The sequence below is a fragment of the Otolemur garnettii genome, unplaced genomic scaffold (genome assembly GCF_000181295.1).
Source record: "Otolemur garnettii isolate 467f Iridium unplaced genomic scaffold, OtoGar3 scaffold00084, whole genome shotgun sequence".
In the NCBI taxonomy this organism is placed as follows: Eukaryota; Metazoa; Chordata; class Mammalia; order Primates; family Galagidae; genus Otolemur; species Otolemur garnettii.
This window is the reverse complement of record NW_003852479.1, coordinates 3,243,098-3,265,194: the sequence shown is the minus strand read 5'-3', so window position 1 is coordinate 3,265,194 and position 22,097 is coordinate 3,243,098. Positions and strand designations below refer to the sequence as shown.

The window sequence follows — 22,097 nt, the reverse complement described above, 5'->3', positions numbered from 1 at the left end:
GTGTAGGTGTGGCCAGATTTGCCCAATGTAACAATAGATGAAACTATCACTGAAGATGAAGCTGTTAATGTGAGTTGCAACTTGTATTTCGGGCTTTCTGTGACAGGCTTATTTCACTCAACATAATATTCTCAAGGTTCATCCATCAAAGAAAAAGAAATGACAAAATTATCCCATGCAAATGATAAAAGTAAGCAGGAGTGGCTGCATGGAGAATGAATTTTAAGTCAAAAATTGTCATAGAAGACAAAAGGTCATTACATAGTGATAAAAGGGTTAATTCATCAGGACAGTATAATAATGATAAACATATGTACATGCACCCAACATCAGCATCTACATATATAGAAAACAAACATTAACAGAAGTGTGTGGGAAAGAAGACTTTAAAAATTTAAGGATATTGAAATCATACCAATTATTTTTCTGATCACAGTGAAATTAAACTAGTAATCAAGAATGGAAGAAAAACAAGAAAATTCACAAATAGGTAGAAATTAGACAGCAGACCATTGAACAGCCAATGAAGCAAAGTAGAAATCAAAACAGAATCAGACAATTTTCTCAAAATTTCTTAGAAAAGCTAAAATGAAACTACAGCAAAACTTAGGATGAAACCGAAGCAGCATTAAGAGGAATGTTTGTAATGATAGACACCTCCATAAAAAAGAAAAAGATCAGCTCTGTGCCCATAGTACAGTGGTTATGGCGCCAGCCACAAGTACCCGGGCTGGTGTGTGCGAATCTGGCCTGAGCCTGCTAAACAACAATGACAACTGCAACAAAAAATAGCTGGATGTTGTTGCGGGGATCTGTAGTCCCAGCTATCAGGAGGCTGAGGCAAGAGGATCACTTAAACCCAAGAATTTGAGGTTGCTGTGAGCTATGACACCATGGCACTCTACTGAGGGCAACATAGTGAGACTCAGTCTCAAAAAAAAAAGAAAGAAAGAAAAAGAAAAGATCTCCAAAAAACAACCTCTACAAACTAGGGGAAAAAGAACAGACTTAGCGGAATGGAGAAAATAAAGATTAAAGCAGATAAAAACAAAATAAGGAATACAAAATCAATAGAAAAAATAAAACAGCTGGCAATTCCTCTTTTATGTAGAACAAATTATAATCAATAAATGTACAAGTGTATGCAAGTGTAAAGAATAAGGAGCTTAAAACTCCCAAAATCTTCTAATGGAGAGTCAAAGAACTGTGCAGAATTTTGTTGTTGAGGAAAGTGGAGGACAGCTCCAATTTATGTAGAAAGGCTTGTGAGAATTCCTTGGAACTGTATTCCACAATGGATAATCAGATTGTTCCACCGCAGGTAGCTGATTAATTTTCTGGATATTAGCAATGATTTGTACTTAAGAGATAAAAATACTCACCTAAAAGAATAAAATAAACCAACAAGTGAATGAAGGAAAGGTCCTCAAAGTGGAGGTTAAACAGTCTCAGGAGCTCCCTTCTTTCTTAATCATCCCTGTGACTTGGAAGGTCCTAGCATTGAAGGTGGTCATTCCGCATAATCCCTAAGCTTTCTGTCCTTACGAGTAAAGTATAATTTAGGGGAAGATGATAAAATCAAGTCCCTTTCAACTTTAAAAAAATCCATGATCCACGTTTACGTCTGCTCCCTACCCTGCACGCCCTGTGCATCTCGCCCTCCCATACACTGGTCATGGGCAGGACTGTTCCAGCGGTTACTACATAGAATTAAAAGACGCCAACAGTGCATTCAGGGTGTGCCGTGGTTTTGAAAAATTTCCAATTGATTTAGCTGCAGAAAATCAATCTTTTGTTTACTCTGACCTTGGAACTTATACATGTAGACTGGAAAGTGGACAATTTTCTTCGTAGGGAGTGAACTGAAACACTTCTTTGTAGCTGGGATGGGAAGGGTTAGATGTGAGAGAGAAAAAAGCAGTTGGTGAGGTGGTATGAAGATGTATTGGTTCTGGGAGTTCAGCAACCTGGAAAAACAAGTTTTAATCAGAAAAACAGGTTTTACCGTGGGCTTTTTCCACTTCCACTGTGGTCTACAAAGATAAACCTCAAGTAGAGGGCTCTACAGGGGCAGAAAAAAAATTGCCTTTCGCTCTAGGAAGCACTAAAAACATCTTTTTGTGTGTTCTGAGCTATTTTTTTTATAATCCACATAGCGCTCCAAGGCTGCCCTCTTATCTCCACCGATATGTTTCTCTCTCTCTGCTCATCTTCCCATCAGCTGCTGAGGTGTTCAAAAGAGAATCACATTTGTTTATGCAATTAAGCTTCTTGGGCTCCCTTCATTACTGGCATGTGCACCTTGGGAATCTGAAAGATGGGCTTAGATACATAAGGCATCTTTGGACTTTTCACACCCACACGTGGGTCTGAATTGTTTTGCAGGCTTCCAGAGCTCACGTGGCTTTCCCAGACTTCTTCAGGAACGCCACAGCAGGGTGGTGGGAAAGGGAGATCATAGATTTCTACACTGACCAGATGAAGTTTGACGGCTTATGGATTGTAAGTACGCCTTTGAACAATTTCTAAGATATTTGTTAGGTAGTGATTATGCAAAATTCTTAACAGGCTCTAATAATGTCAAAAAATATTCTTTGTAAAAATCAGCACACTCATTTTTCCCCATAGAACTTTCCTATAAAGAATAGACTAAAATAAAGTTTTAACTGTTCAATTTTTCCTTATTGATGCTATTGTTTAGACATTTTCAATTTGACCAGGGAACCCATTTATTCTCTTATTATAGCTACTGACATGTGGAAACACTCATTTTATTATCATTCTATGTAAGAGTAAATCTCACATATCTATCAATCTTTTGTGGAATAAATAAGCTTTTATAAATGTAGTGATATTGTTTTCAATTTCTTTTGGGGGGCAATTTTAAAATATTAGTAATAAAATTTTTAGTAATCTACTTTTGAGATGTAATAAAAATTTATTTTACCATCAGTAAATATTTAACACAGAAGAATTTATATATTACTTTTTTAAATTTATGGAGGTGAAATTTTTTTTCTGTTGGTTTTTCTACTAGAAGACATTAATTTTTTTGTATTAAACCTAACATTATAGAAGTACTATTATGTAGAAGGCTTGAAAATATAAAACTTCTTAAGGAATAGATTTTTTTTTTTTTAGTTAACAGGGTGTGTATTTATTTGGATGTATAAAGTTACATAACTTTAAGGGATTCTCCTAAGTATATCCTGAGAATGATACCTTGATTCAGAGAAAATAATCTATTTTCAGCTAGAGGAAGTCACTTTTAAATGGCACGTAATTTGTGCTTTTAAGGCATGGTCCCCTTCTGCGTGACTACTGAAATTCTAAGATGTGTGCTCAGATACTACTTGAAATTTCCTGTGTTTGTAAAAATAAAAGCAGTTAACACCAGGCTCAGAGCAAGAATGGATTGGAAGGTGGTGATGAGACACACACTAATTTAATTCTTATGTCTTGTAAAATATAAAAATCTATTCACTATGTATGTATAATACACAAAACAGAAAAAAACAGGACATTTAATGTTTCTAAAAAGAAGGCGTAGGTCAAAAACAGTTAAGAAACACTGAGTTAAACTAAATATTGAGGTGTTTTAGATTTTTGTTTTTTATAATAGTAAGTAAAGTATTATTCAAATATGCTATGCTAATTCACTCCGTTTTGAAATTAGTTCTTTTCAGAATGTATGTTCTCAATTTATTTTTTGTTTACATTTCTCCCTCATCTGTTTTAAGGATATGAATGAACCATCAAGTTTTGTAAATGGAACAACCAGTAATCAATGCAGGAATGAAAGGCTGAATTACCCACCTTATTCCCCAGGTACAATATTGTTGCTGTGCCATTGAAATTATTATGTCATTATTTATTCATCATTTTATATATACCTGAGGATGTAGGGAGTAAGATTCACAGTTCCAATTCTCATTATCCATTCATACGTTGGACCACACATGGACCCGTTACAAATATTACTTAACACTAGTTTGAGAAAAAAAAAAATTAAGTACTATGTTTTATATATATGAGCATAAATTTAAATTTGCTTGAAATTGTTATTTTGATTTTCTTAAGAATCTTTCAAAATTTGAAAATTTTAAAACTCTAAGAAAAAAATAAAATTCTTCGTAAAAAGTTTTTTTAGCTTCTCCTTTACTAGGAATAAATTTTTAAAATACTAACAACATGTCTCTGCTTCCCCTGACCTAGAAGGGGTGACTTCCATATTTATCTTCATTCTCTTAAATATGCAGAGATTTTTATAAGCATTAACACAGAGGCATCAACAAAACTCTAAAAAAACACATCTCAAACTGAGAAAAAGTGGATCAGAAATAGTATTATAGCATTTAGGTAAATGCTCTTGATCTCAAGGCTTTGTATTACCAACCAGATTTTTTAACTAAAAATTTATTAATTTAGTATTTTCCATCCAAACGGACTAAAAATAATAGAGATTTGGGACTGTATTTATTTTTTCAACATAGTTACAATTGGAATATAGGCCAACTGTTGGCCAATTTTTACCTATAATTACATAGACAGACTATACAAATAGTTTTAAAAAATTAATAGTTATTTTGAAAGCGTGATTAACCTTATTGCCAAAAGAATATGCAGATTAATGTCATTGCCAAAAGAATAAGAATTTCAGTGTGGGGCACTGTGTGCTATATTAACATTTTTTCATTCATTTCCCCAGCACTCACAAAAAGATATGAAGGACTCCATTTCAGAACCATGTGCATGGAGACGGAGCAGATTCTCAGTGATGGGTCCTCGGTTTTACACTATGATGTTCACAATCTGTATGGATGGTCACAGATAAAACCCACTTACGAGTAAGCAGCCTTCGTAACTAGCCTCTTTAACTAGCCTGCTTTATCCTCAGACCATCTCTAATGGTCCCTATGTGCAGTGTCATTCTGACCTTACTTGGTGGCCTCATTGTTCCTGGTGTTCTGTCCCAGCGTTCTCCGTAAATTAATTCTTTGTAGCATTTAGAAAAGTTGTTTCTTGCAGCTGATCTATCAATCTATCTATGTCATTATTGTTTTTAATTTTCATCCTATTCCAAAGACAATCTTCATTTGTATTTGGTTTTCTACCATGTACCTTTCACGGTGCCTGGCACATAATAGATGTCAGTGAAGAGTGTTGAGTACGTAAATGATTAAATAACATCCAGTTTGTAGTTATTAATTAGGAATTAAAGCTTGACTAAATCTGTTACTTAAATTCATTCCAGCGTTTCCGAATGATCTACAGAATCTCAAACTCTCGTACTAAACATCTGCATTTTAACAAACTCCTATGTAAGGCCCGTGATGATAGAATAAACACCATTCTCTGAATATTGAGTCTTGACCAGGACTGTCCACTTACATTTTCTGCAATAACAGAAATGTAGAATTCTGAGTGTCCACTATGGTACCCACTAGCTATGCATGTTGAATGATGTGGTTAGTGTGACTCAGAAGTGGAATTTTAAAATATATTTAATTTTAATTAAATAATATTTAATAATTGAACATAAAATAATAGGTAACAAATGGCTTCTGTATTAGACAGTGAAGCTTGAGATCGCTAGCTCTTGACTGCATATCTTAATTGCCTGGAGATTTTTAATAAGTCACTCTCTAAAGACTGACTAGAGGAAAGAAAAATTGTAACATCATTTGCATTATCTTATCTGTTGATGAGATCTTACTTGGTTTAGAGTCTGTGCTTGAAACTGAAAAATTACATTTTTTAAGACCTGGGAAAGCCTTTATCTCTTTAAACTACATTCTACACCAGGAAATACTATAGAAGGAGTTCTCTGATCAGTAATGCGTAGAATCCGTGTGGAGAAGTTAAAACTGAAAACAATTAGAGTGATCAATAGTTAGAACTGCCCTTTGTTAAAAACACATTTAATGGATTAAAAAAGTTTAATTTGTTTAATTAGTCAATTCGATGTATGAATAGTTGATTTAACTTGTATTCATGGAGGAAATATATAAAACCACTTAATATCAGCTTTTTATTATGGTAAATTTGGGAGGAAAGAAGAAAAACGTCTTTATGCCTGTAAGGATTTTTTCAGTCTGAGTTGAGAAGAAACCCTGAGCTGTACCTGGAGTAAGGGACATGGGACAGCCCTCGCTCAACCTGCAAAGCAGAAATAAAAAGAAATAGTTGAAGAGAATACTTCACGTAAACACTCAGCATATTTATTTATCTTCATTAGTGCACTACAGAAGACAACTGGCAAAAGAGGGATTGTCATTTCCCGTTCCACATACCCTACCGCGGGCCGGTGGTCAGGACACTGGCTTGGGGACAACTACGCGCGGTGGGACAATCTGGACAAGTCCATCATTGGTAAGAGGAGTTGCCATAGTTACCATTGTTCCTCTGCATCTTCTGATGGCTGCTAGACTTTACAAGTCCTCAGCATTTTGTCAGGCATCATATTTTATGACACTAATTAGCATCAGAAAAAGGTAGTTGGACAGGAAGTAGGATTGAGGTTGCTGGGTAGAAACTAATGATGGCCAACTACTTTATTTTAAGAAAATAATATTTTCCTTCGGGGTCTAAATTTTCTGGCTGGAAAGAGCATGATCTGGTAAAGATGATATCTAGAGCTAAAGCACAGAAATTCTAAATTCTAGAGAATAGGAATTACTGATAGACGCTAAAGAAGGACGTATTTCACAGCAAATTTTGAAATAATTTGGTCACAATAGTGGAATAAGTAATATAAAAGGCTATCATTGTAAAGGAAAAATAGATAATTTAATCTTTCGTGACTAGTATTAGAATTTTTTTACTCTTGATAGATTCAAGGAAAACAATAGATATTTAGAAATATTTCTTTAAAAGAAGAGCTCAGAAATGGCATGCATACTATTTAATTGAAGTGATTGCTCCTTAATGTACTTTATTAAATGAAGATAATTCAGTTGGTCTCCAGTGAGAAGACCTATTGCTAAATCATTGAAGAAAAATCCTCTTTATTTTCAAAAATAAAACTGGGAAACGGCTAGCACTTTTTCTCACAGTATGTGTTCAATAAAAGACTTGTGCTCTATAAGTATCATTTCTCAAGGGTCAAGGAAGCTTATGGTGTCTTACTCTTATCATCATTAACACTATAAAGTAAAAAAAAGGATCATTATGAGAAGTGATATATTAACATCTGAAAAAATGTTGGATTGGATTAAATTGGAGGTTGACATCAGAGTGTATCTTCATCAACAGTCATGAAAAATATTAAAATACATGAAACAGTCACTTCCTAAGATTTTTACTTTTTTTTTTAGGTATGATGGAATTTAGTCTCTTTGGAATCTCATATGTAAGTAGCTCTATTCCCTTTATTTTCCTCAATTAAAAATATTAAGAAACAAACTATTTAGAACTAATGAAATGTAACCATCTATTTTAGACTGGAGCAGACATCTGTGGATTCTTCAATGATTCAGAGTATCATCTCTGTACCCGCTGGACTCAACTTGGAGCATTTTATCCATACTCCAGAAACCACAACATTGCATTTACTAGAGTACGTAATTACAGGATTTAATTTCAGTCTTTCCTGCACCCACCTTAGAAGATATTTAACAGGATGCATCTTACTTGACTGATTTCCAGGCGAATGTTTTTAAGCTCATCATAATTGAGGAGATGTGAAGCTGTCACTCTGAGAATATTCTGAGAACATTCAGGCTATACTGCATCTTACTTTAACATGCAGGCTTTGGTTCACGGCCGTATTTACTACTGTTCTATATAATTTGGCAGTAGTTGGGGAAAAGTAAAGCCTGCCTCTGGAAGTTCTTCCAAGTTTAAACAGAACGATAAGGAAACCAGCTTCAAACTACGTAACTGGAAGTGGGATCCCACGTAGCTTAATACTTCTTGGACTGTTTTTTACTTTCAGGGTTTTCCCTATTCTTTTTTTTTGCAGTTTTTGGCCAGGGCTGGGCTTGAGCCCACCACCTCTGGCATATGGGGCTGGCGCCCTTCTCCTTTGAGACACAGGTGCTGCCCAAGGTTTTGCCTATTCTGACACAGTACACAGCAGTGATCATAATCATCATTCAAATTTTATTATTCTTGAAATCTAGAAAAGTTGGAATTTTCATAGATATGACAGCTTTAAAGGGCCTCAGTTTTGTTGATATGAGCAACAATCATCAAAAGTAAATTAAAATATAACAACTAGTCACATTCCTTGTCTATGGTTTTTTAGCTAATATGTCCAACAACATTTTTATGGGCTCTTAATTGTCCACTTTTCATTTTACTTTTTTGAGATGGAAGGTATTTGCTAATGCAAACATAAGCATATTAAAATATGAACTATTCTTTGTGAATGTTCATTTAAATTAGATCTGATCATGAAATTCATTTGATTTTTAATTCAAATATCATTTTATGTCTTCTCTCTATACAATATGATAGAAAAACCATTGTGAAGATCTTTGTGAAACAAATACATAGAAGACAATGAATTGTATCCTTTCCTGCTTTTTCCCTCCAAATATGTATTTACACAACATGATTTAAACCAGGGCAAGGAATTATAGCTACATAATTTTGCTTTGTTTCAGAGACAAGATCCTGTTTCTTGGAATGAAACTTTTGCTACAATGGCAAGGGATGTTCTAAATATTAGATACAACTTACTGCCTTATTTCTACACACAAATGCATGACATTCATGCTCATGGTGGCACTGTTATCCGACCCCTCATGCATGAGTAAGTACAAAGTTTCTCTTTTTTTTTTTTCCTACCACAAGATGTTGCTTTCATTTAATTTATTCAATAACTTCTTTAAAATTTTTTTTGCAGTTTTTTGCGGGGGCTGGGTTTCAACCCACCACCCTTGGTATATGGGGCAGGCACCCTACTCCTTTGACCCACAGGTGCCATCCTATTCAGTAACTTCTTATAGTGAAATATAGAACATTGGAAACATTGGAAAGGTTTTAATTGTTATTGTAGCATTCATTTTACGTTAATAAACATTTACATAAATAAATCTACTAATAGACTAATATATGCAATTAAAGATGAAACACCTTAGTCAGTTATTAAGAAGGGATAATATTTTTAACAATAACAAATGTATACCAGATGTTCTTTCAGATGTTTCATATACATAATTACATTGACTATTTTACAAATTTATTGGACAGAATAATATTATCCTTTATGATTTAATCACTTGAGGTTTACTAAGTTAAGTAAATCTACAACATATAGACATCTGACCCTAGAAGTCCATCTTACCTTTTCCTTAAGATGTGTTAATAAGATGTACTTGAACAATTCCATCGTTCTTTTTAGAAATTTTTCTTTGATTTATCCTAAAAGCTTTAATTAATATCTGACCACACTTTGAAAGTCTAGAGAACAAACATTTTTAGCATTTTTGCTCTTCCGTGAACTTCCCCTGAGAAGCCATTTGTCTTCTATTTTTAAGCAAATACAGATCTTATTGTTGACATTACACAAAATATACAAATAAAAACATAAAACATAATCTCAATATATTTAGTTTTTATGCATCTTATATTAATATCAGAATGGAAGATGTGTTAATTTCACTAGTAATAAACCACTAAAATAATGGCAAATACAGTATATTTACCAAACAAAAGCAATAGTATCCAAAATAAAAATATCAAAAAAATAAGTTCATCAGTATGCCCTTTTTTTTAATACTCATGTACGAAATTCAATTTTCTTAAAGAAAAAAAGCAAAAGACAAAAAAATCCTCTTCAAATTATGTTTTAGCAACTTTATTAATTTATTTACCATAATCCCTTTTTTATTTTATTGATCCCTCTCTTTTTCATTCCCAGACTTTTAACCTTTGTCTTTTTTCTATGAATTTCTCAGAAGAATTGGAGTAACACCTCTGGACTGAGTCTCCAAGCACAACATTGTTAACTTGGCAGACTCTGGTCTTGTTGAGAACCCTGGGCCTTGATTTTCAGGGGGAGTCCATGGAAGAGCAAACCCAGCTATCCAATCCAACATTAATCTCAATTTTTAATAAAGAAAAACAAAATGAAAATAAAAAATTTAAAAAATAGCTTTCTCATTTCAGTTGGAGAAGAAATGTGAGCATATAATAGTGGCTATTCTCAAATTATAAAAGCAAACTTTTCTAGCGATTATATTTCACATTCAGAGGTCTTTTTAATATGGAAAAACCTTTACAGACATGTAAATCCAGGATTTAGACAGCTCTATAGAATTGGATAGTCAAACTCTTTTTAAGTTAACAGCTTAAGACTCTCATAGCACATGTCTCACAGTTTTTTTCCAGGGAATTTGTTATATTTGTTTCCTAGTTTGCTAAATATATATTAGGAAAAGTGAATATTCCTGCCACTGTGAGTTCTCTTCCCAAAGTGATTTCTCATTCAATTGGTTTTACATGTTCAGCACAATTCTTTGCATTTTTTTTTCTGAAAATTTGGTCATAGTCCAGAATTATTCATAAAGTATGGTACTATCCCACAGCGAATTCTAAGTGATAGGGTTGTTTTTTATATTCTCATAGTTTGATTTTCACTTTAAGCCACAGTCTTTACTACAAAATGTAGTTTAAGTATTATTTAATTTTATTTATTTTTGTTGTTGGAATTCATTGAGGGTACAAAGCATTAGGTTACACTAATTGCCTTTGTTAGGTAAATCCCCTCCTACAACTGTGTCCTACCCCCAAGAGGTGTGCCATACACCTTGATCCACTATCCCTCACCCTCCTCTCCTCTCCCCACATGCTCATTCCCCTACCTGCCCCTTGTATTAGCTCACCTGCTGCTTTCATGTTAGAATAGAGTACATTGGATTCTTGCTCCTCCATTCTGTGATGCTTTACAATGAATAATGTGTTCCAACTCAGTCCGGGTTAATACAAAGGATGTAAAGTCTCCATCTTTGTAATGGCTGACTAGGATTCAATGGTACACATATACCACAGTTTATTAATCCATTCCTGAGTTGGTAGGCCTTTAGGTTGTTTCCGCATCTTGACGATTGTAAATTGAGCTGCGATAAACAGTCTAGTGCAAATGTCCTTATGACAAAAGGATTTTTTTTCTTCTGGGTAGATGTCCATAATGGGATTGTAGAATCAAATGAATTTGAGTGTTATTTTATGGTATTCGGAAGAAATAAAATTCTTTGACTTAATCTAATTATATGTAATTATTTTGTCAAGGTTCTTTGATGAAAAGGAAACCTGGGATGTATTTGAGCAGTTCTTGTGGGGTCCGGCGTTTATGGTCACCCCTGTATTGACACCAGTAAGTCCAACCCCATAATTTTGTTCACGAAATAATTTGTCATTGATTTATACGTTTTTAATGATTACATGTTTTAACTGCAGTATGCTGAAAGCGTGCGTGGCTACGTCCCTAATGCTCGGTGGTTTGACTACCACACAGTAAGTGTTTAAGGAATTCTGGGGAACCGATTCAATGGAAATGGGGAATAGTCTAGTTTTAGCCTTTTCATCGATGACATGTATGTTTTACTTTCCACTTAAAAGAATAAGATACTTCCTGCTATTTATAGCTGAATCACACTAACAGTGCAAGAGAGCTAATGTATCCTGCTGTAGTTTGTTATTAGTCATTGAGTTATTTTAGCAAATAAACATGAAAAAGCACATGACAAACAGAAAGGTCATTGCCTTTTACTGGGCATGTAAGATGATCATTAAAGGTAGTTGAGCCCTTCCATGATTAATGCTCGTAGTACCTGAAAGAAAATGCAGGCACGGCTCCTGTGCCCTTTCAAAAACCTTCATATCTCTGCATGTGTGCTCCACAAAATCAATTAGCTATCGATTCTTTCAAAGCTATTGTAAGGACTTATATTTAACGAGGAACTGAAGATATATTTTAAAATAAATGTTACTTCATGTATTTAAGATATATACCATGGTATTATGAGATACATAAAAATAGTATAGTACAATGACTGCTATAGTGAATCGAAGATTTCGTGAATGAATGGTTCTACTTCTTGCTCCTTTTGTTCTTTCTGTCCCTTTCATTTCCAGGGCCTAGACATTGGTGTCCGGGGACAATTTCATGTCTTTAATGCTCCTTTTGATACAATCAATCTACATGTCCGTGGTGGCCACATCCTACCATGTCAAGAGCCTGCACAGAACACGCACTTCAGGTCAGTGAACTGTTCTCAGAGCTCATGAAATTTTGGGGTACAGGAGTTCGAGAGGGTCTGACACTGTATCCCAATTGCAAGCCGCAGTGTCATGATGCTTGGAAAGAGACAAAGTCTTTACTGTTAGACTGAAAAAGAAACTTTAGATTAGCAACAGTTTTTCTAGTCCCACAAGTCTCATTAGGATGACATGGAGTGGCCCAGGCAGTTGCTGCCCACATAGGAGGTTGTGTCACAGCTGAGAAACCCCAAGTTTAAAAAAACAAAATTGACAGGGCTGCAAGCCAACCTGTCCTTTCTTGGCCTTGAAGGGAGACATTCTCTTTTTTACAGTAGATAGTAAAAGGAACCAATGAAACCCATAAAATGATAATGTATTTTCAAAAACTTGCCCGGTCTTCCAATTCTCTTTATTTTAAAATTAGCATTTAAAAGAGTTCAGAAGAAAAGCCATCAGGGTCTGTGCCTGCTAAGATACGCAGAAATGCAAGAGACTAATGGAAAATTGTCGTCTGACAAGACATACACTTTTAAAGTAAGAAAATGTCTCAGACCAAAATATAACTTACAATTCTATGTCCTCTACATATAATATGTGGAAGTATTGACAAATGAGACTTATATGTTGAATGTCTTCATCTTTTGTTCTGCCTCTAACATGTGAAATAAACTATAACTTAGTTCATGAACACATGATTTTCTTGTGAACCAGTTTATAAGAATTTTATTTTTCTAGATCATTTTTGTGTTCACAGCAAAATTAAAAATCCAGAGAGTCTTCATGAACTCCCTGCCCCCTGCTTGCATAGCCTCCCCTATTAACAACATCCCTACCTGAGGGATAAATTAATAAAGTCACCAGAACACAATTTGAATATAGAAAGTGGTGATTTTTATTTATTTATCTATTTATTTTAGAGACAGAGTCTCGCTTTGTCACCCTCGGTGGAGTGCTGTGACATCCCAGCTCACAGCAATCTCTAACTCCTGGGCTTAGGCAATTCTCTTGCCTCAACCTCCCAAGTAGCTGGGACTATAGGTTCCTGGCTGTTTTTTTTGCAGTTTGGCCGGGGCCAGGTTCGAACCTGCCACCCTCGGCATATGGGTTGGCGCCCTACCCACTGAGCCACAGGTGCTGCCCTGAGGTTATTATTATTTTTTTTTAATTTAAATGTACCCACACTGTTGAACTCACTCTGACTTATCATTTCCATCCAAGGTCTGTAGTTTACATTAGGATTCAGTTTGGGTGTGGTGGATTCTGTGAGTTTGAACAAATGTGTAAAGACAGGTTTCTGCTGTTGTAGCACCATGTCCAGTAGTTTCACTGCCCCAATGTCCTCAGTGTTCCATCTATTTGACCCTCCTCCAACCCATGGCAACTGCAGTAAAAAGTTACTGTCTTCATAATTCTGTCTTTTCCAAAGTTCCTGGTAATTGGAATCATAGGGTAGCCTTTTCAAATTGACTTCTTCCCTTAATTCTGTACATTTAGGTTTCCTGCGTATCTTTTTATGGTGCGGTATGTCAGGTTTTGAAGCACTGACTCAGACTCCATTTTCTGAATTTTTTTTTTTACCAACTTTGCATTAAGGTTGCTTGAAGTTTTCTCCTTCCTTCCTGTCTCTTTCCTGTTTCCCTTCTCTGCTTCCTTCTGACTGTCCCGGGATTATTCCCAGACTCTTTATAGTCCCTGAGACGTAGCAGCCACTGGTGATTGTGTTGCTCCTTCAAACTACTAAGTTCCCTGCTGTCCACATAGGAAGCAGACGTGTCTTTTAGCAGCCTCATCCCAGGTAAAGATGAAAGATAACCCGCATTTGCTTTCACTGTTGGTAACTTATGAACAGGACCCTGTCTTCTTCACCTGAGGGCCTCTACCTGGTATCCCCCGTCTTGTTCAGCCATAATGCCACAGTCCATGAGTCACCTTTGTCTTCTGGGATCAGTGTAAAGAGTGAATCTCCTGTACCAGGCATGGAATCTCTATTTCCATCCCCCCAATTCCTGGCTTTCTCCTTCTTATTCTAGGGGACTCAGTCTTCATTTTTCTTTCTTTTCATGCTATTTCAGCTCGGTAGCCTACACACTGATGGTCTCAGTTGGCATGAAGAAACTCACCTCATCTTCTAGAACCAGCCAGCTCTATTTCCATCAATATTCTATTCTGATATCAAATAAGATGAAATCAGTGATTGCATATGATAAACAAAGGCTTCAGGGAGGAATAAATTTATAAGTTGTGCCTTGAGGAATCCTTGCTTTTGTTATGAGACAGGAGAGCGGCATTGTACATGGTAGGATAAAAGATGTGAAACTATTTTTAATCTTATATTTTATTATATCCAATAGAAATTGCAGATTAAACCAGATTTTTAATACTTCTAAGTTATACCCCAGTGACTGTGAACAGAAATGTATATATATTCAGGCTAAGATTTGATAACATCTTTTACCTGGAAAATATCAAGTTATAGGGAGATTTAAACTCCAGGGATGCTGGCTATTTTAGGAGACTTCCAAGACATCCTTCAACATTTATAATTGGAAAAGGCAGCCAGCTAAAACTATTTGTCTGAGAATCCTTTTTTAACAATACAATGCTCCTAAAACAAGTTGTGTCTTATAAATTGCTGGACACTGAACATGGAAGCAAGAGTTTAGTTCATAAATAGGCCTATGTAGGCACATATTTGGGAGGTATTGTCTATTACAGGGATAGAACCTAGAACTTGCTAGCTCCTCTATACTTTCCTATAATAATGGCCAATGATAACACAGAGGTTTATGTATGGAAATGTGAGGAAGACTTGATTCATAAGAGATTAAAAATTAAAATAGCTCAGTGTTTAATGGGCAATAACAGGATTGCAAAAGAGAAGAATAAGTAAAATATCAATAAACTTAATGTGGTTTTAATCGCTATAAAGGAGGCCACTTCTGAGTCGTTAGAGTAAGTAAACTCTTGCGAACAAAAAAACATGCCTGTTTTCTATTGAATGTAAAGAATTTTATGATTTCTATCCAATATCAGTTTGCATTCTGCAAATATTACCCAGATTTATCTTCCTTTGGGCTTATATAGATATGTGGATACAGCCCATAACTAGATATAAGCTAGTCTATAAATACGGATAAATCTATACATTTCTCTCTTACAGTCGACAAAATCACATGAAGCTCATTGTTGCTGCCGATGACAATCAGATGGCACAGGGGACTCTCTTTTGGGATGATGGAGATAGTATAGGTGAGTGTTAAACATAATTGGTGACATGAATATTCTCTTACACTACTTTGATGTGACTTCTCATTCTTTGGAAGCTGAGTATAAGCTATTGTTACCGTTACTCAAAGTTCAAAGACATTACTAATTTGTTAAATCAACTTAAAGAGATAAACAGTGTCACAAATATTTAAAGACCCCTCTTTTCCTTAGTAGAGTTAGTCCCTGTTGTAAATGTCTGAATAACTAGAACTTTGTCCGGGCAGGGATTATATATCTACCACCTTTGTACTTCCAGAAGATAGCACAGGTACTTCACATAATAGACACTGCCTTGAGTCTGTCAACAGTCATATTAAATATTAGTATATGATGCTTTAGGGGAGGAAAAGGGGGATCCTTGTCTTCACCTGATCATAAGGGTCTTAGCCACCACCCCTATAAAAAAAGACAAGTTAACAAGAGAAAGCATAACAAACTTATTTAGTCATAGTTTCATGTGACATAGGAGGTTTCAAAATAAAGTTCTGAAGATATAGGGAAAGGTATCTGATTTTGTACTTAGAGTCTATAAAGTTGAAACAACCATGAAGAAATGTGACTGTACAAAAACTGTACAAGCTCATGGAGACAGCCTGAGTGGGGACACCTAGCAGTGTCCCTCAGTTCAGATTCTTCCTGGCCTCCTGCTAGTAGCATTCCCTCCTCCCGGGTATAAGATAGAACCTCACTGGAGTAAGGATCTAACTTCTTTACATACAGAAAGGTGAGGGTGGTGGTGTTAGAATAGGATTTTTTTTTTTAATTAATTAATTTATTTTTTTTGGCCAGGGCTGGGTTTGAACCTACCACCTCCGGCATATAGAGCCGGCGCCCTACCCTTTTGAGCCATAGGCGCCTCCTAGAATAGGATTTTTAAGCTTTATGGTCAGCTAGCTTTGGGCGAAAATGGGTTTTGTGTCTGCGACTGGAGATGGAGGGTGAGAGACAGGAGAATGGGAGAAGGCCAGAGAGAAACTTGACTTCTGAACCTTTGTTTTGGGTGCCTGTGGAACAAGGGGATAGTCCAGAAACCAAACTCAAGTAACTTTGTTCTCTGGATTTTGTGGGTATTGTTTTTGCTTGTTTGTTTGGTTACTTTTGTTATTAATGTTTAACTTGGCAGAGCCTTCACCCTATTCACATTCCATGACAGATTTTTATAGTCCCTGAAAACTCAATATAGTTCAATTTTTTTTTCCATGATCTCTTCAGACAAGCATACAAAATTGTTGTAGACAATTATATGTTTGTTTTGTTATGTTTCACAATCCCAGTATATTTGATATGGTTTAGTCTAAAATTTTTAAGTAATCCCTTATCACCTCTTTACTTAGCAGCTACCACAATCTACGGCAAATGCCACTTCTCTGGATTTAATAGATCGTAGGCTCCAGAGAAGTTTCTCACCCACCAATCTCGTTAATGGGAACCCATCTGAAAGGATTCCTTCCTTTTTAAACAAATACATTCATGTTTTGTGACACATTATAAGTAATGTGCTAACAAATCATTTCTTTCTCAAAATTAAAAAAAAAATGAAAAAAATTGTAGATCCAGATGAACCTGTCATCAAACTGGTAAACATTAAGTGCATTTTGGCTATTCTAGCTTTTGATAAAGCTAAAACTCAGTAAAATGTTAATTTTTGCTGCTTATCCTAATGAAATAGATATATGGGTGCCCTATATTTCTCTTTGAAAACAATAAAGAGGCTCATATCCTCCTAATAGCCATCACTTTTGTTTAATGTCAGAATTCTGTACTTAAAAATTGATCGTAAAAACTCATGCTAAAATTGTACAGTATGTTTAAAAAATAAAACTAAAATATTTAAAATATTTTAACAATAAAATGTCTCATAGAACATAATAACTTAGTTTTATGACTAAGTTTTATGACATGTTTGTTTGAGCATATATATATATAAAGTTTTAGGCACAATGTTAATTGTAGTGTTTGCAAGATAATTTTAATAGCTTAACAAAAACAATGCTAACATGTGTAATAGTGAAAAGAGCTGAAGTACATTGCTTTACCAATGCTTGTTTCCATTACTCTCCTGTTCTTTCCCCTTTCTGTATTGTACATGCTTGTTTGCTTTTTACATATCAGCCTAATCTTAGAAGTCAAAGAAAATTAGACTTAATTCCAGACTGGGATCATTATTAATTGTTTCATGTTTGACAATTTACTTAACCTCCTTGAGACTTACTTTCCCCTTTTATCCGGTGGGCATGATAATAATACATACTTCTTAGCAGCGTTGTAATAAGTGCTTAGAATTTGGCAGGGAGTAACTTTTTCATAAGTTTTAGCTGTAAGATTATGATTAAAATTGATTGTAAATAGGGCAGGATTATACTTTAGATAAGATGGCAGGTATAAAAGTTACACTTATTAGTTTGATTTTAGTAGAGCTGTCACAACTGAAATTTTCCTTAAATGACAATCTGTTGCTACCACATTTCTTTTCCTTTAAAATTATTTTGTCCATCACTGAGGTGGCAAGTAGGCATTCATTGCCATCACCGCCCAGTTATATTTATTCTTGTACACGTATGCACTTCTGGCTGCCTTTCTGGAGAGGTGTGCTAAAGTGATTTTAGAACTGTTACTGCTGCTACTGCGTCACCTTCCTACACACACAGGCACACACACACACACACGTGCACACACACACACACACACACACACCAATCTACTTGGTCCCTTAGAATCTTTTCTGGTGATTCATCTTTCATTTCTAGCACTCCTTGAACTATGTCTGAAGAAATTAAATAGCTTTAGAAAAAATTAGATATGCATTCATACTACTTTGCTACCCTTTATACCAGAGAGAAGCAAAATATACTAGTATTTACCATTATTCTTTGAAAATAAAAATATGTCACTTTGTTTCTCTCTCTACAGACACCTATGAAAGAGACCTATACTTCTTGGCACAGTTTAATTTAAATAAGGTATGTAAGGTCATTACTATACTATTTTTTAAAGAATATTTGAAGTGTTGTTCTGTGTTTCTAATATAAAAAACCTCATTTCAAATATTTGACAACACAAGTTACTATATTATGAAGTGGAGTAGGAGCTCCACAGTTGACCGCCTCTCTACACTGACCACCTCCCTACACTGACCAAGTTGTCACAGATCAGACATGCACCCATGTGGGTATCAGTACAATAAGCAAGTTCCTTATATAACCACCTCAATGTGTTGGCCACTTTGTTAGAGTCCCTTGGGTGGCCAACTTAACAGAGCTTCTACTATGTATTTTTTGGTTAACAAACATATATTTTTTTAATTTAATTGCTTTGGTAAAGGAAAGGTTAAAATTATTTCTTTTTATCTTTACAGACCACTTTGACAAGCACTATATTGAAAAACGGTTACATAAATAAAAGTGAAATGATCCTCGGGCTCATCTACGTGTTGGGGAAAGGAAATACCCCTGTCAATGCGGTTAATCTAATATATAAGGAAAATACAGTGTCAGTGACTTTTAACCAAGATGCAGCCAACCAGGTAAGTGAGATGAGAAAATATTTTTAAGTGTAGCTATTAATACATCTACATCAAATTCTTATATTTCTCAGCCCTCAACAAGCAGTCAGGATTCTTATGTGAAAGCTTTATTGCTGCCAGTAATTAGCCTTTTACCTTGAAAAAATAATTTTAGCTCTTCTTTTTTTTATAGTTCAATAAACAATATAAAAATAATCTCTTAACCTCTTTTATATCCTAAATTCTGTGAATCTATAGTTTATAGTTTTCAAATAACATATATTCCAGAAAACAGCTAACTGTTGCCAGTATTTGATCTGTTTTAAAGCTGTGCATACGTTGCTGAGACTGTGCGTATGTACACACCCTTCTGTGTTATTTACGTGTTTAATTTAATTTAATCTTCTTTTACTTGTGTCAGGACAGTAATAAAATACACACAGATTTTATTAGATTTACAGTCATTAAATTTTACCTTTTAAGTTCTTTTTTTATAAAATCTGGTATTCTTCCAAAGAGTCTGTACTTTACTGAAGAATGAATTTTATAAAGCTTTTAGGAGAGTGATTGGTGTATACCAGGCAGCAAAGAAATATTGATTTTTTTTTCAATATGCCCCCTCATTTTCATATTTGATCACTGAATCCAAAATTTCTGATCTAAGACAGAGTCTTATAGGTAGGAGAAAAGGTAGCAATGATAAGGTTTTTGAAATCATAGTATCATAAAAATATGACAGATGATCATTTGATTGTAACTGCAGTTGATCATCTCTATGAGTAAGCGCTCTACAGGAGTAATTGAAATTGTCTGTGGTGAAAGAAATTAACACATACAGAATTGTAATTATTGGCAATAAATTAAAAATCAAAAACTTTTTATGATTGAGGTAAAATGATGCCTATTTCTAAATCTAAACTTTGGGTAAAAATAACTTGATAACATTCAAACATGGGAATCATGGAAATTCATGTAGTACAGTTACAAATAATTCCATAATCATGTGCAAAAGTCAAATAATAGGAACGAACATAATTGGCCAAGACTTTTGTCCCTTTACCGTCTCTTTATATTCACTCCAGCCTTCATGGATTTATTTTCATTCTCTGTACAATGGGTCAATTTACTGAGACTATTGGTAAGATGGTTGCAAACTGTCCAAAATAAAAATAAAAATTTATAAAAAGAAAAAAGAAAAACAAAGTACATCCTATTAACTTATAGAACATTTTCCCTCTTTTTTTTTCCTTTTTTTTTTTTTTTTTTTGCAGTTTTTGGCTGGGGCTGGGTTTGAACCTGCCACCTCCAGCATATGGGGTTGGTTTCCTACTCCTTTGAGCCATAGGCACCACCCAACATTTTCTCATTTTTATGACCAAGTAATACTCTCTGTAGTACACATATATCACATTGATTAATCCATCTGTGTACTGATGAGCACAGTGGTTGATTCCACATCTTTGTAATTGTGAATTGGGCTGCAATAAAATTTCTATGCACATATCTTATTGATAAAAGGACTTTTTTCATTAGGTAAATACCCAGTAGTAGCATTGATGGATCAAATGGGAAGTCTACTTTTGGTTCTTTGAGGAAAGGCCATACTATTTTCCTTTTTTTTCATATGATTGTTGGCGATTAGTCTATCTTCTTTTGAAAAGCTGTGTTCAGGTTTTTTGCCCAGTGTTTTATGAGGCTATCTGTTTTATATCTGATCTGTTTGAGTGTTTTATAGATTCTGGTTATCAGCCCATACTTGGATATAGAGTGTACCAATATTTTCTCCCATTCAGTAGGTTGTCAGTTAACTCTATTGATTGTTTCCTTGCCTATATAGAAGCCCTTTAATTTAATCAGGTCCATTTGTTTCTTTTTTTTTCTCCTGTGGTGTGGTGGCCTTCTGGGTCATTTTTATGGAAATAGCCTCCTCTAAAACAGGATAAAACTAAAAATGGGGTGGTTCTGATTAAGCAATTGTCATTTTACTTATTTTTAGTTATTAACCATTGACCTGCGCACTGAACATGTTACTCTCGATGAACCGTTTGAAATCTCCTGGTCTTGAAGGTCACCATCAATTCCAGCCATTGAACAGGAAGAAATACATGGATTCATGTTTTACAGCACACATAATTATCTTTCTTCACTGGTTTCTTATACTCTATAAAATATAATTGTCATAGTCTCTACCTAAATGTGATTGCACAGCGCACGTGGATGGTAGTGTTAATCTTACTATATTAGCATGGCCTGGATTCAGTTTTCTAAAACATGTCAAACAGAATGTGAATAGTGCTACTTATCCATGTTACGTATCAGCTAAATGTAAACTAGTGACTAAATATGTATATGTATAGCTAGGACATAAATTGAATAGGTAATTCTAAATTAGGTGAAATCCTTGTGTAATGGTAAATTATATATAATAGTTCCTCAGTGTTTAGTAGCATTGAGATATGTAACAACATTTTTCATAAGATTTAATTATTTCTTAATATGTACATTTAATTATAAAATGAAATAAAAGGTATATAGTTACATCAAGTGTGCATTTTTCTCTTTATTTTCCTATCCTTAGTCAGTTTGGGCTATGGTAACAATTACCATAGACTGTGAAGCTTAAATGACACTCATTTCTCACAGTGCTGGAGTCTGTTCTGGAGTGTTGGAGACTAAGGCATTAGTAAATCCAGTGTCTGATGAGGGCAAGCTTTTGGGTTTGCTGACATATATCATCTCATACTTGGACCCTCAAATGGCAAATCTAGAGAGGAAACCATGCATCTCATGCCTCTTCTTATAAAGGTGTCAATCCCATCACAAGAGCTCCATTCTCACGACCTCATTGTCGCTCACACTTCCCCTCTCCAAACACCATGACTTTGGAGTTTACAGTTTCAAAGTGTGAATTTAGAGGGCAAAAAACTCATCTGAGAAATCCAAATTTTTTTTTCTGGTTTTGCTTTATATCCAAGACAGAGAAATAAGGAACAACATCCAAATTGGAAAGGAGGAAGGGAAATTGTCCTTGTTACAGATGGCTTCATCATATACATAGAAAAACCTAAAACATCTACTAAAAAACTGAAAGAACCAGAAAATACATTTGGAAAGGTTT

The 22,097-nt window shown here is 34.8% G+C and overlaps 1 protein-coding gene across 1 annotated transcript in view; it reads left to right on the top strand.

Moving 5' to 3' along the window:
* SI (sucrase-isomaltase) overlaps positions 1 to 21,044 on the top strand; it is an 86,407-nt gene extending 65,363 nt beyond the window's left edge. The window contains exons 32-46 of the mRNA XM_012808109.1: positions 7 to 69; positions 2,386 to 2,502; positions 3,741 to 3,828; positions 4,709 to 4,847; positions 6,239 to 6,372; positions 7,317 to 7,351; positions 7,442 to 7,558; positions 8,610 to 8,758; positions 11,239 to 11,323; positions 11,407 to 11,463; positions 12,085 to 12,209; positions 15,371 to 15,459; positions 18,388 to 18,437; positions 18,833 to 19,000; positions 20,976 to 21,044. Coding sequence (XP_012663563.1) covers positions 7 to 69; positions 2,386 to 2,502; positions 3,741 to 3,828; positions 4,709 to 4,847; positions 6,239 to 6,372; positions 7,317 to 7,351; positions 7,442 to 7,558; positions 8,610 to 8,758; positions 11,239 to 11,323; positions 11,407 to 11,463; positions 12,085 to 12,209; positions 15,371 to 15,459; positions 18,388 to 18,437; positions 18,833 to 19,000; positions 20,976 to 21,044 — 1,485 coding nt within the window. The remainder of the gene's footprint in view (positions 1 to 6; positions 70 to 2,385; positions 2,503 to 3,740; positions 3,829 to 4,708; positions 4,848 to 6,238; positions 6,373 to 7,316; positions 7,352 to 7,441; positions 7,559 to 8,609; positions 8,759 to 11,238; positions 11,324 to 11,406; positions 11,464 to 12,084; positions 12,210 to 15,370; positions 15,460 to 18,387; positions 18,438 to 18,832; positions 19,001 to 20,975) is intronic.
* The last annotated feature ends 1,053 nt before the right edge of the window (positions 21,045 to 22,097 follow it).